The 14,568-nt window shown below is 42.7% G+C and overlaps 2 protein-coding genes across 4 annotated transcripts in view; both read right to left on the reverse strand.

The window, feature by feature from the left end:
• The window catches only part of pip5k1ca (phosphatidylinositol-4-phosphate 5-kinase, type I, gamma a), a 50,152-nt gene extending 49,518 nt beyond the window's left edge, over positions 1-634 (reverse strand). The window contains exon 1 of the mRNA XM_083768119.1: positions 229-634. Coding sequence (XP_083624245.1) covers positions 229-370 — 142 coding nt within the window. The 5' untranslated portion in view covers positions 371-634. The remainder of the gene's footprint in view (positions 1-228) is intronic.
• A 1,817-nt stretch (positions 635-2,451) lies between these two features.
• On the reverse strand, positions 2,452-11,826 carry gpx4a (glutathione peroxidase 4a). 3 transcript variants are annotated; one of them, XM_083768120.1, is made up of 7 exons: positions 11,624-11,826; positions 6,685-6,779; positions 6,063-6,207; positions 5,643-5,794; positions 4,461-4,485; positions 4,098-4,157; positions 2,452-2,822 (listed from the first exon to the last, which is right to left on the reverse strand). In XM_083768120.1, exons 1-7 carry the CDS (start codon positions 11,717-11,719, stop codon positions 2,790-2,792), a joined length of 606 nt encoding a protein of 201 aa, XP_083624246.1. In that variant the 5' UTR covers positions 11,720-11,826; the 3' UTR covers positions 2,452-2,789. The 3 variants fall into 3 exon arrangements, with proteins under 3 accessions (XP_083624246.1, XP_083624247.1, XP_083624248.1); XM_083768121.1 differs by having other exon boundaries at positions 11,651-11,825; XM_083768122.1 differs by lacking the exon at positions 11,624-11,826 and adding an exon at positions 9,580-9,740.
• Positions 11,827-14,568: the final 2,742 nt, after the last annotated feature.

The raw sequence follows: 14,568 nt of genomic DNA on the forward strand, positions 1-14,568 counted from the left end.
TGGCCATCACCTTGATAGTTCACCTACCTTCTTGCTTCCCACATCTATCCAGCTAACTCAGCTAGCACTAGCTGCTAGCAAAGATGACTCTGCTCTGCTGCTCTGGACTCTCGGGCTTGGTCGTCAACCATCACAACACAACCACGTATGGAACTCCGAACACGTATAAAAAATAAATATGACATTTGGGATTTATTATTAAAACAGACAAAAAATGAGTAGGCCTACCCATGTCTCCGGCGTCCATCCCATAGCTAACTCCAACGACCGTGTCCGCATCCTCGGATGCTGAAGCTGAAGCCCCGGATAACGAGCTCCCATCCCTGGCCTCGCTGGACAGCCCCACCGCTCCCTCGGCTGCTGCTTCCATTCAGACTCCCAGAGAAAGGGCGAGCCCCCCGACAGAAAGACCCGCAGCTTAATGTGGATGATTCCGGGAGATGTTGAACGTGTCGCGCGCCGTACAAACCATATGATGCAAAAATCAAAATAAGAAATTGCTCTCTCTCTCTCTCTCTCTCTCTCGGTGTTAATCCCTTACGGTCCTCTCATCCGTGCGGTGGACCAGGACAACAGCAGTACTATGTACTACTGACTGGCTGCTGCCTGCTCCTCCTCACGACTACACTGCTGCCACTATTACAAATACGGTATGCACGCACAGTGCACAGTGCACACAGCAGGCAGCAGCTTGCCCGTGTGTCGGGCATTATGGTGCCATCTAGCCAATTCTGCTGTAACTGCAGTCATTTGATTTGATCCATTGTCTATTCTATGCTTTGAATACAAGTAGTAGTCTACGTACAACTACAACGTAACTAAATTCAATCAGTCAGTGTGTAAATCAATTACTTAAAGTCTGAGTGTACAAAATGTAACTAAATGGACCTTTCCGTGTCTGCAAGGATACATTAGATTAATCTGAATTTTGATTGTAATTTTGACGTTTGATGAATTGAACAATGTGGACCCTGTTGTAAACAAGTGTAATGCTTAATTGGGTCGTCCACTCACAGTTGACAGTCTTTGTATTGAGTTTGTGCTTAAAATGTACTGTAAATTCTACAAACTGTTAATAAATATTTCAATCAATCAATCAATCAAACTTCAAAATAGGCATTGATTTATATTTTCACAGAAAACTCACCCGATTAAGATCGAGGGATAAATCTGATATGAGCTGATAATTGGAGCCTGCTCCCCGCTGATAATTTATTACAAAAAAAGTTTATGTTGCCATTTATGTGGCAAATCTTCGATTAATAAAACATTTTCTTTATGTAACGTGCGCTGAAAGTGCTGACTGTACTGATAAGACTCAATTATTTCAAGTACAAACAAGACTTGGACCATGCTGCATGCATCAAGTATTCATTCAGTGGCTGACTGTAGATCAATAATATTAATACAAGCATGGTGATTGTGGCTGTCTTTGTATCGACTAGAGCGGTGCCCATTGGAAATGCCCCCCACCCAGTTATTACGTCTGTGTCCCTTTTATGAGTTCTTTGTCAGGCATGCGGCATGCCCAAATATGTGTCATCATTGTGATGTCAGAACAGGCCTATATGGAGATCCAGGGGTGATCAGGTGTGATCAATTGGCCCTGTCCGGAGCCTGGGCAGAGGCTTTTGTGCCGGTTCAGCTCAATGCCTGCACTGCACTCCCTGTCCCTGTGTGTCAAATTTGAAGTCGGTGGGGAAAAGGGTTCTCGAGTTATGTGGATTACAGACGTACACACGTACAGAGACATGGTGCATTTATAGATACTAGAGCGGTGCCCGTGGGGCCTCTACAGCGGTGCCCGTTGGGCACTGGCCTACTTGGAACGATGCAAGTTGGAAATGCATGTCCCACCCATAGGTCCCACCCAGATATTATGCCCATATGGAGTTCTTTGTCAGGCATGCCCAAATATGGAGTCTATGCAGACGTCAGAATTATGTCAAAACTGTTCTTGGTCAGACATGCCCAAATATGGAATCTGGCTCGAGCAGAGGCCTTTTGTGTCCCGGCAGAGGCCCTTTGTGGCGGTTCTGGACAACCGTGGGTCCGACGACTCGAAACCGGGCACTGCACTCCCTGTGGGGGTGTGGAACACGTGTGTCAAATTTGAAGTCGGTGGGGCGAACAGTTCTCGAGTTACGTGGATTACAGATGTACAGTACAGGTACAGAGACTTGGTGCATTTATAGTCAGATATAGATGCCATTAGTAGCCATTTCCAATAGAGGGCACTGTAGTACAATTTTGTCATCTTAAATTTCCACTGGAAGCGATTATTTGCTGATTGCCTGAATCTAAAAGAATTATCAATATAATTATCTAATTTATCATATCACAGAACATAAACCTACCTCTGACCTAATATCAATGCATATCAATATTCATTCATACAAAACACTAGAAAAATGTGCTTCCAGCTAAAAATAAATTACGCAAGAGACAACATTAACATTAGAACAAAATCTTAGTCGTTTTTATTATAAAATGATGCTACAATTTAACTGATTATTGTGTCATAAGAGTTACTAATGAGTTTAGGGATTAATCCTCTCTCTCTCTCTCTCTCTCTCTTGTGTACTAAATGGATAAAGTGTTGGAGTCCTTCCAGAAGGTTTGCACGCCATTTACATCAGGTGTGTCCCATCCGCCAAGCGGGTTTACGGACATACCGTCACTGGTCTGGGGTGGACCCAATCATAGCCACTGGTACTTGGAGAGGTAGAGGAGGAAGGGATGATGGCATTTGGAATCAATAAGTTAAGCATCAGTCAGTCAGTATGGATTTAAAGATAGTTGGGAAGGTCCCTCTCCACCACCTGAAAAGCAAGAAACAGCAGAAGGAAATCCATTACACATCTCCCACTCAAAGCATTGTAATACACACAAGTAGCCTACATTAAAAGGTAGGGCAAGTGTTAAAATATAAATTAAATAGCTCTATATTCTGATTACTCATCGTTATAAATTGTTTGTTCAGTAGCACGGGTCTCCCTGTCTCTCCAGCCCTTTAATAAACAGAATCAATTACACTACCTAAAGTTAATACTATTACCGGTAGATACATGTTCTGTTGTAGTTAGTTTTTAGATATTTGATGTCGCATTACATTTTTACTAGTTACAAAGAAGACCACCAATCTCAATGTCATTGCTTTACTTTACTTTTTACTTTCGCTATCCCACTTTAACAGAAATGTTCGAATGATCTGTACTAACTCTCAGAGTATGACTACGTGTTAAGAGTTTGTTTGCATTTAATCCTCTGCCGTCTGGCTTTTTGTTTTTCTAATGCAAGTTTGGGTGGGATGGCCTATTTGGAAGGAAAGGGACAATATAAAGCTTTTGATGTGCATTTCATTTAAATGTTGATGATCATCATAGAACAACCTGTGGTGCATTTCAATGCCAAACTTTGGCCTGGCACGGACATATTACTATACACTGACACGAAAACGCGTATTCAGGGCGGAGTCACCACCCCCAGGGTAAGTTGTGATTTGCTCTCGTTCACTGCAATGCAATTTGCGGCATTTCCAAAACAATATTGCGCAGAGTAGCGATTATCAAACGTATTTGCAATGCCATACGTTGAAAGATCTGTTGCCCGTGGACAAGGCACGTTACCTCCGCAAGTTAGATATTATCGGCATAGATGTTTGTCCGTATGTGATTAAGGATTGGAAAAAGTTGCATTGGCAGCCATAGAAAATTCTGCCCAGGGTAAAAAAACGGATGTGACGTTTTTGGGCGTTCCTGTCTTGTTTCGTGTCAGTGTATATTACTGTATAGCATATAGCGTATAGCAAAGACAACACGCCACACAATCACTGAGAGTAGGTGCTAAAAACCAAGCCACATTCACCGATTTTACATGACTCAGTCACTGGAGTTAACCTTTGTGCACAACTTCGGTGGCATTCGAAAGTCACACAAGCCCTACAACAAATAGGTAATGTTGATAGTGTCCCTCCAAGCTTAAGTCTAAGACAATAACACACACATCTACGATGGTATTGCAGCATTTAAATGACTACTGTAGTCCAGTTATTCCACTCAGCATTAGATCAAACAAGGAGGTTATTTTATACATACACTGGGATCATCCATTGGTCCATATCTCTTCATCACTTGGCCTTCTCTATTGATGAGAAACTAAAAACAGAGAGTCAACGGGATATTAGATCATTAAATTTACATAAATAAATAATGAGTTTCTACAAATTGCTCATCTTGTCAATGTGTAAATAGCGTTTACTTTCTGTATGGGTATTATCATATGAGTAGCCTTCTATAACTATTAACTATATTCAAAACAATTACAATTATTTGCCTTACAGTAACATTGCGGTTACATTGCACATGTATTGAATTTCTCTGTACAGGAAAGGTATACCATTGCTATTGCCATGTGAACTCAAATATTTAAGAGTGACTGAACATAAATTCTGTACTTGCCTTGGTGAAATTCCACTTGATACTGCTGCAGGGGTGAAAGAAATAACATGTGAGAAGATTATACCAACCACACTGGCTACAAGAACAAAAACATTAAATACATAAAATAGTCATCATGAATCTTATGTAAGCTAAGAACAGTGGAATATCTATATAATGAAACTATACGTATACACTATAGAGTGCTATGTCTACCTAAAATCTAAGTTACTTAAGTTTAGCCTTTGCATACGCCTGTAAGGTCACTGAGGCTAGGGAAAGTGCTACGGCAAGTGCTACGGGCTAAGATGGAGTCTGAAGAGGTGGGTTTTCAGACGACGGCGGAAGATTGGGTGTGAGTCTGCAGTTCTAATTGCAATGGGAAGTGCATTCCATAGTTTTTGAGCCAGAAGGGAGAAGCGTTTGGGACGTGTGGAGCATTGTCACTGCGTTTTCAGTGAAGGTACTTCCAGCTTCCCTTCGTTGGCTGATCTGAGCACGCAGTAGGGTTTATAGGGTCTGATCAGACTTGCAAGATATGGCAACCTTTGGTTGCTTTGAAGACTAGCATCAGAGTTTTGTGATGGCCGCGACCGGGAGGGATAATATTATTATTTAATCTGTCCTTCAGGAAGTGCAATTAACAGTTTGCTCAATACTGAATTACATGAAGGTATGTCAGGGGAAGAAAACTAGAATCAACTATAAGACTCTGCATCTAATGATAAAGGAGGATTGGCTTTGCATTACAAGGCATTAAGCCAGTGGCAAAACCACTGGCTTATCTGTGCAATCCATCATACTCCAGATGGAAGGAGAGTGAGAGGGATATACAGGTTATGGTGGGGGACCCTAACCCTTTGGAACAGGGAGGGCGGGGTTTATTGGTCTAACTTATCAACAAAGGGGCAGTGGTGTAAAGTAACCAAGTATTTGTATAGATACTTACATACTAAGTGTGCCATCAAATAATTGAACAAATTGATAGAAATGACAACATAGATAAGGTCAATTCAGGAATATTAAAAGTGTTTATAGATGTTATAACTCGGAATCATGCTATGGTATAATTCTAGAACTAGACTCTAGAAGGGAGGGGAACTTTGATATGACAGAGGAGGAATGGGAGAAATTGTATAAACAACATTGTCGTCTCCCAGTGTTCACTCGTTGACTTGCTCATGACCATACAGTACAACTTACTTTCCCAGGAAGCCTCTCCCGTTGGGTTGATCCTTTAGCCACTTCCACAAAGGGTGGGCATCGTCCCCATTTACATCAATCTTACTGAACATAGGAAAGTCAGCATTGTAGGACTTAGCAAATGCCTTGATCTGGGCCTCAGTGCCAGGTTCCTGGGAAGTAAAACAAAATACTTATTGTATTATTCAGGTGCTGATTGATCATGTACCCACACTAAATGTAACCACTTGTCACTTGTGTTAGACATTTATCTTTGATGGTTAACTTTTCATGTACATTTTATTTATTCTTCTAGGCACTAGAATTATGCTGGTGCTGGAATAATCAATAAACATCTATGTTGTGCACTGTTATAATTGCTATATCGATAAGTGTATGCATGGTCCTCTGTATATGGCAAGCAATTCAGATGTAACCTACCTGCTTCCCAAATTGGTTAGAGGGGAAGGCCAGGATGCTTAAACCTCTCTCAGCGTACTTAGCGTGCATCTCCGCAAACTGAGAGTAGTTTACTGGGGTTTTACCTCATTTAGAGGCAACGTTGGTGATGATGACAACATTCCCCCTGAAAACAAGTCAGACACATACAGTACTGTACGGGACTGTGCATATAGAATTGTAAAGACATACAGTATGGGTCCTAATACTGTAGCACACCATATACAACTGTTGATGAGGAATTAACTGTACAGGACTGTGCATATAGAATTGTAAAGACATACAGTATGGGTCCTAATACTGTAGTACACCATATACAACTGTTGATGAGGAATTTTGAATCAACATACTTTAACTATACAGTAGATTGATTGATTTGATTTGGTGTATTAAAGTTTATTTTATAAATAGATGATTAAAGTGAACACATTCTTCAGTAGTGGTTGCATATTACAAAAGAAACATCATCTACAACTGCCAATGAGGAATTTTAAATCAACACATACTGTAACTATCTCACGTTTACTGTACAGTATATTGCAAATGACCCACTGTCTATTATACTGATATTAATATTCTATCTATTAACAGCCATATAACTAACCTGTATTTTTCTAGGGGTACTACGTTGCCATCAATATCGGTGGCTGAGAAGTCATAAATAGATGTGGCTCTCTTCCATTCCTCTGTTGGGTTACTCTGTGTAGGAGACAGAACATAGAAAGGGAGATAAGAGAAAAACAAGAGGAGAGTTTCACAACAACTTTGGGGGAGTTAGTTGTTGCAACGTGTTAGGACGTCTTCCTAATGATGAAGATCTGTCTGTGTACGTGCAGATGGACACATGCCAATGTCCACATATTTGCTGCACAGTGAATAGCTTATTATGCAATGCAAGATGTGAGCCAAAATCTTTGCGCTTATCTCTGCATCCGAAGTTTCGTATGAAGGTTCACCTTAAACGCATTTCCATGTATTTCATCTCTACAACATACTGTGTGTGTGTGTGTGTGTGTGTGTGTGTGTGTGTGTGTGTGTGTGTGTGTGTGTGTGTGTGTGTGTGTGTGTGTGTGTGTGTGTGTGTGTGCGTGCGTGCGTGCGTGCGTGCGTCAGTGTGTGTGTGTGTGTTGTTTGCTTTAGTTTTTGCTGTTGTTTTTTACTCTGTTTATTAGTTATTCAATTATAATTACTTTTTTTACTGTTTTTTTATTTATCCTGTTACCCGCTGAATGACTATTTTGAGATACATTGATTATTTGCTTTAATACATGCCTATATGACCTGCTGAGTCTGTAAGAAAAAGATCCCCAAAACTCAATAAACTGAATTTAAAAAAAACGAATTCCAGCCAATAAAAACAAGTTAAAAAATGTAGGCAGTGATGGCACGCATTCACATAATTCACTCTGATCCCATATAACAGGGATTCTCAACTGATTGTGAAGCAGGGACCACCACCTTGACACTGTTGTGTTGTGAGAAATGCATCCCATGTCTCTACATACTACTGATGGTCCACAGACTGCTAGTGTTCCATGGGATAATAGTAGCCTGGTTAATAAACCAGACTAATATCGCACGGACCGCGGGATATTAGTCTGGGGAGGCTCAGCTTGGATTTCATTTCCAGGGGAGCGGGTTGAAACATTTTCTCTTTGACGCAATTGGTCAGAGCTACTGTCAGTCAAAGGTCTCAAGCATTGAAAGTCACTGTACCAAAGCCCGCCCATAATATGGGCGGGCTTTGGTACAGTGACTTTCAACTTTCAATGAAATGGGGCGGCCAATCGGGACACGGTATGCAATATTATTGCATACCGTGTCCCGATTGGCCGCCCCATTTCTCTGGTGTAGGAAATGGGCGTACAATTGAGCCTCTCCAGACCGTAATCCGCCGGCAGGCAATTTATTTTTGCCAACGGCTGATTCGGTCTGGTTTATTAACCAGGCTAGGATAATAGGCCCACAGGTGGTCCATGGGGAAATGTTTTAAAGTAGCATTCAGCCATTTGAGGGATTTGGAAACCCCCCTGGTCCACCCCAGTATTAAACCCCCCTGGTCCACCCCATGATGCACGTGCATACCCTCTATTAAACAAGATGTGCACATGCACACGTTCTACAGTGGAGGGACACACAACAGGCCAACAGCACATGCACCAAGGCCCGCCCCCACTCGATCATGATTGGAGGAAGGCCCCTCTCATCCTGATTGGATGAAGGCTGGCTAACCCTAGCCAAAACCGAAACCTAAGGTTTTTTAACCCCAGGGGTTAACTGGGGACAGAGAGGAACTCCTTAAATCACTAAATATATCTTTAAAATATAAATAAATAAAATGCCTTCGTTAAATGTATTAAAATACCGGTATGCTTAAATAATACAGTATTTCAAAAGTCCATCAAATGTAAGAAAATGTTTGAATTAATAGCTAATTAATTGAAATTAAGTGGTGCAGAGCCAAAAGATATATATATATTAGAACAACTGATCTATTCCTATCCCACGGTTAACCTTATTCCATTCTCTTACTTTATCCAACCTTCCATTAAACTCAGATTAACTGATATACAGTACTGATATTGCAGACACAGGATGACTGTGTGATTATTGTTTATATGGGCACATTTCCTTCCTAATAATGATGACTCAATCAGGCAAGCTTCTACACTTACCATTCTTAAGATTCTAACTCCCTTTTCTGTGGAATTTCTTAACCTCAGACTTTCCAGTAACTGACAACATTGACGCACTTCCACGGAACTGTGCACAAATGTTTAGTGCACTGTTCCTTGGAAGAAAATACAAAATCATCACTTTGCTACATTAGTAAATGCATGGTCATGGACCTCATGAAATACTACCTCTGGTCCATAGCTTTAATGCCTTCATTAGAGCTATGGAACTGTTCTCTTCCTACGCTCGCATAAATGCAGACCAGCCTCTCGTCTGTAGCGTAAATATAAAAAAACGTTTTACCTACTCACCAATACAAAGGCGGTTTGTGTAATTAGAAAGCCTACTTTCCTTAGTGGACGCACTCTTAGCCCCCCACCACATTTATTTTCTCCGGAAGGAAAATCAAATCTCTTGGCAATATCGGTAGAGGGCGCAGTGGAGTAACTAAAAGTATTTTCTTCCCGGTGGAAATACAATCCCCTCTTACAATCATTTTCTACGTGTGGTGGGGGGCTCAGATTGCATCCACTAAGGAAAGTAGGCTTTCTAATTACACAAACCGCCTTTGTATTGGTGAGTAGGTCAAACGTAATTTCAGCTACAGAGGAGAGGCTAGTCTGCATTTAATGCGAGGGCTAGAAGCAAAGAGTGGCAGAGCCTTGATGCAATGGCAGCAAAGGGCATTAGGGCTATGGACCAGAGCTAATGCAATACCTTTCACAGACCACCTGTTGAAAACCCCAGCCCTATCACAATGATCAGCTTCATGCAGAAAATGTAGCTTAGATATTTGATTAATTACAAGTTCAGCTGGTCTTACCATAGTCTGCAACAAGACCGCAAAGAGAATGGTGGGCCCTAGCAGACCCATGACTGCCTTTCAGTAAGGCCCACTGAGAAGGCAGAAAGTGGTATCTCCAAACCCTGAGTGATTTCACCAGCTGTCCACAGTCCTATAATAACCACTACTGACTCTCGCTGCTACAAAAGGCACATATTTGAGTGACTATTTATGAGGCTCAGGTGATGATTAACATGACAGATAAGTGGACTGTGGCTTGATCAATCACACGTCTGCAGTGGTCCACAGTCCACAACATTTTCCACAGGCTGCATGACGAGCATGTGGTTATCTTCTCTTAGAGGCGTGAGACATAGTCAGGCAATGCATTACATCATATACTGCCGTCTGCTGCTCTAACATACTAAAGGTTACATCAGTCAAACATTATGCCTGAAGTAACCCACTATGTCATTTTTCAACTTAAACTGTATACTCTGTTGGCCAGGGTCCCCCAGGGATACTTGGCTATACTATACTTCCTTTTCTCCCTCTACACACCAAATATATTTTATTTTTATATTTAATATAGCTCATGTTGTGAGCTTGTGTATTGGTTATGTTTGCCTCTTTTTGTAGATTCGGGACGCTAGGGTGGTTAAACAACATAATACCATAACCATTACCATACACACTACTAGGGGACAACATATATATTATGCCCTACTCACCTACTGTACACTACCAGGGGCATACTCTTGTGGAAAGGAAAATCAATGTTATGTCTGAGTCTTTTTCCTATGAAGAACAACAGGGACGAAAATTATGCAAATAGATGATCCTGTAACAGTTACAGGATCATCTATTTGCATAATTTTCACTGTAACTGTTACACTGTAACTGTAAGGTCTCAGATCACACTTTTTCCTGCATGACCTATCATTGCACAAGTGTTCTTTAACAAAGTACTAAGCCATATGTCATGTGAGTATTACTGCTGATCCTGTATACAGTTAGGCAACATGCCTGAGTGTATAGACTGGCTGGGGTGGCGTTCTCCCTTTCCACATTGATAACTAAATGGTATTGAAATAATACCATATTTCAATTCTTAATATATTACAGTTGTCAGTAAGAATTTGCTGACTGTGTCTGTGTCTACACTAGATGTAAAATGGCAACAGAATTCCATACCAGTTTTCTCACAGTGAACCAACCTACCGAGATGCCAGTGGGAGTGCTTGCATTTGAGCTGAGGCAGTAGGCCTACTAGTCAGAGCCTTACTCAACATGGCTAGTGATAGCCTGATAGGGTAATAATCTAATCTGATTTAGGATGGATTATTTTCAATTACGTACACACCTCACCTCAATAAATCAATCTATAACTCTGCACACTGCAAAAATGCTAAATAATTATATTCCCATTGGTAAACACAGCACAGCCAATTTTATAATAATAATAATAATAATAATATATTATTATTATTATTATTATTATTAACTATAACTATAGTTATAAATTTGATGTGGCGAAATGCTGCAGGGACACAGAAGAAACAAGCTCCCTCATTAATTCAAAATTGTCACACAATTTTGCCATGATGATATTCAAGTAAACTACTCAGGAATGGCTGTGGTTAAATGAGATAAGCTCCAGTCTGCACACTGACAACATAAACAAACTTGACATTTGTTATCGTGCATGTGCAAGCTTGAGAACATTATCAGAGAAGACCTGCATTTCCTTCCACTGAAGGAAGAAGTTATACATTGACCAAATGTCCCTGGAGTAAAGTAACATTACCAAATAATTACTAAAAAGAAAATAATTGAATAATAAATAAATAAAACATCAAAGGTGAGAACACGGATTAGGCGTTTTATGGTGGTTTTAGGGCTATATTGTGGAGACTGACGCCGGGGATGTAACGGTACGCAACGGTACAGTATACATTATTAACTAATAATAACAGAGGTTAAAATTAAATAAAACAATAGCTACATCTATGAAACGACCAGATACATCTTAACCTACTTACTATAACTATAGGCCTATACAAGACATAATGAATTATATTACCGTTGTCAATAAAAAATAGTACAATACCATCGCAAGCACTCCACTGCAGCTGCTCGCCAATGCCCCAAACATAAAAATTCGATAGAATGGTTTCATTTTGTCAAACCCTTTTCAGTGGAGTTTGGAATGCACAAAAAATGTGCACAAAAAAATGTGCGAATTGCGAAATGCGTGTGCGCTCATCAGACTGGCAGCGTCTAGTGAGCTAATCTAGTGAGCTAATTTAAGACTTCCGGTGGACGATCTCTTCAAAATAAGAGTACCCTCTAGAGTATTGAAAAAAAGTTTAATTTGCACATTAAAACTACAAATTAAGCATTTAAATGATGCTATATGATGCTATAAGACACACATTATGTTTCTGTGTAAGAATAAGTAATTAAATCCTTATAATATCCTTATAATAATAATAATAAAGTTATCTAAATGGATAAATGCTATTCACTGGAGTGCATGGACTTTATAAAGTGGACACTGGACAAAAGACGGCTCCGCAAGGCAACTATCTGGACATACCCACGCGTTCGGGGAGATGTCCTATACCACACCCCACTCTCCGCTAAGCGGGAGAGGTGTAAAATTCACAGCAGCAGACCTTCTACTGGGGTCAAGGCTGACAAAAAGTACCGTTTCCGGACCCAGAATGGACACTGGACAAAAGACGGCTCCGCGAGGCAACTATCTGGACATACCCACGCGTTCGGGGAGATGTCCTGTACCACACCCCACTCTCCGCTAAGCGGGAGAGGTGTAAAATTCACAGCAGCAGACCTTCTACTGTGGTCAACGCTGAAAAAAGTACCGTTTCCGGACCCAGAATGGACACTGGACAAAGAGGCCTCCGCGAGGCAACTATCTGGACATACCCACACGTTCGGGGAGATGTCCTCTACCACACCACACTCTCCGCTAAGCGGGAGAGGTGTAAAATTCACAGCAGCAGACCTTCTACTGGGGTCAATGCTGACAAAAAGTACCGTTTCCGGACCCAGAATGGACACTGGACAAAGAGGCCTCCGCGAGGCAACTATCTGGACATACCCACACGTTCGGGGAGATGTCCTCTACCACACCACACTCTCCGCTAAGCGGGAGAGGTGTAAAATTCACAGCAGCAGACCTTCTACTGGGGTCAAGGCTGACAAAAAGTACCGTTTCCGGACCCAGAATGGACACTGGACAAAAGACGGCTCCGCGAGGCAACTATCTGGACATACCCACGCGTTCGGGGAGATGTCCTGTACCACACCCCACTCTCCGCTAAGCGGGAGAGGTGTAAAATTCACAGCAGCAGACCTTCTACTGGGGTCAATGCTGACAAAAAGTACCGTTTCCGGACCCAGAATGGACACTGGACAAAGAGGCCTCCGCGAGGCAACTATCTGGACATACCCACACGTTCAGGGAGATGTCCTCTACCACACCACACTCTCCGCTAAGCGGGAGAGGTGTAAAATTCACAGCAGCAGACCTTCTACTGGGGTCAAGGCTGACAAAAAGTACCGTTTCCGGACCCAGAATGGACACTGGACAAAAGACGGCTCCGCGAGGCAACTATCTGGACATACCCACGCGTTCGGGGAGATGTCCTGTACCACACCCCACTCTCCGCTAAGCGGGAGAGGTGTAAAATTCACAGCAGCAGACCTTCTACTGTGGTCAACGCTGAAAAAAGTACCGTTTCCGGACCCAGAATGGACACTGGACAAAGAGGCCTCCGCGAGGCAACTATCTGGACATACCCACACGTTCGGGGAGATGTCCTCTACCACACCACACTCTCCGCTAAGCGGGAGAGGTGTAAAATTCACAGCAGCAGACCTTCTACTGGGGTCAATGCTGACAAAAAGTACCGTTTCCGGACCCAGAATGGACACTGGACAAAGAGGCCTCCGCGAGGCAACTATCTGGACATACCCACACGTTCGGGGAGATGTCCTCTACCACACCACACTCTCCGCTAAGCGGGAGAGGTGTAAAATTCACAGCAGCAGACCTTCTACTGGGGTCAAGGCTGACAAAAAGTACCGTTTCCGGACCCAGAATGGACACTGGACAAAAGACGGCTCCGCGAGGCAACTATCTGGACATACCCACGCATTCGGGGAGATGTCCTGTACCACACCCCACTCTCCGCTAAGCGGGAGAGGTGTAAAATTCACAGCAGCAGACCTTCTACTGTGGTCAACGCTGAAAAAAGTACCGTTTCCGGACCCAGAATGGACACTGGACAAAGAGGCCTCCGCGAGGCAACTATCTGGACATACCCACACGTTCGGGGAGATGTCCTCTACCACACCACACTCTCCGCTAAGCGGGAGAGGTGTAAAATTCACAGCAGCAGACCTTCTACTGGGGTCAATGCTGACAAAAAGTACCGTTTCCGGACCCAGAATGGACACTGGACAAAGAGGCCTCCGCGAGGCAACTATCTGGACATACCCACACGTTCGGGGAGATGTCCTCTACCACACCACACTCTCCGCTAAGCGGGAGAGGTGTAAAATTCACAGCAGCAGACCTTCTACTGGGGTCAAGGCTGACAAAAAGTACCGTTTCCGGACCCAGAATGGACACTGGACAAAAGACGGCTCCGCGAGGCAACTATCTGGACATACCCACGCGTTCGGGGAGATGTCCTGTACCACACCCCACTCTCCGCTAAGCGGGAGAGGTGTAAAATTCACAGCAGCAGACCTTCTACTGTGGTCAACGCTGAAAAAAGTACCGTTTCCGGACCCAGAATGGACACTGGACAAAGAGGCCTCCGCGAGGCAACTATCTGGACATACCCAAGCGTTCGGGGAGATGTCCTCTACCACACCACACTCTCCGCTAAGCGGGAGAGGTGTAAAATTCACAGCAGCAGACCTTCTACTGGGGTCAACGCTCAAAAAAGTGCTGTGCCTTGGGGCATTGACATGAAATCACTTTCTCTACGCAAG

The sequence above is a fragment of the Protomyctophum parallelum genome, assembly GCF_964188405.1.
Source record: "Protomyctophum parallelum genome assembly, chromosome: 6".
NCBI lineage: Eukaryota > Metazoa > Chordata > Actinopteri > Myctophiformes > Myctophidae > Protomyctophum > Protomyctophum parallelum.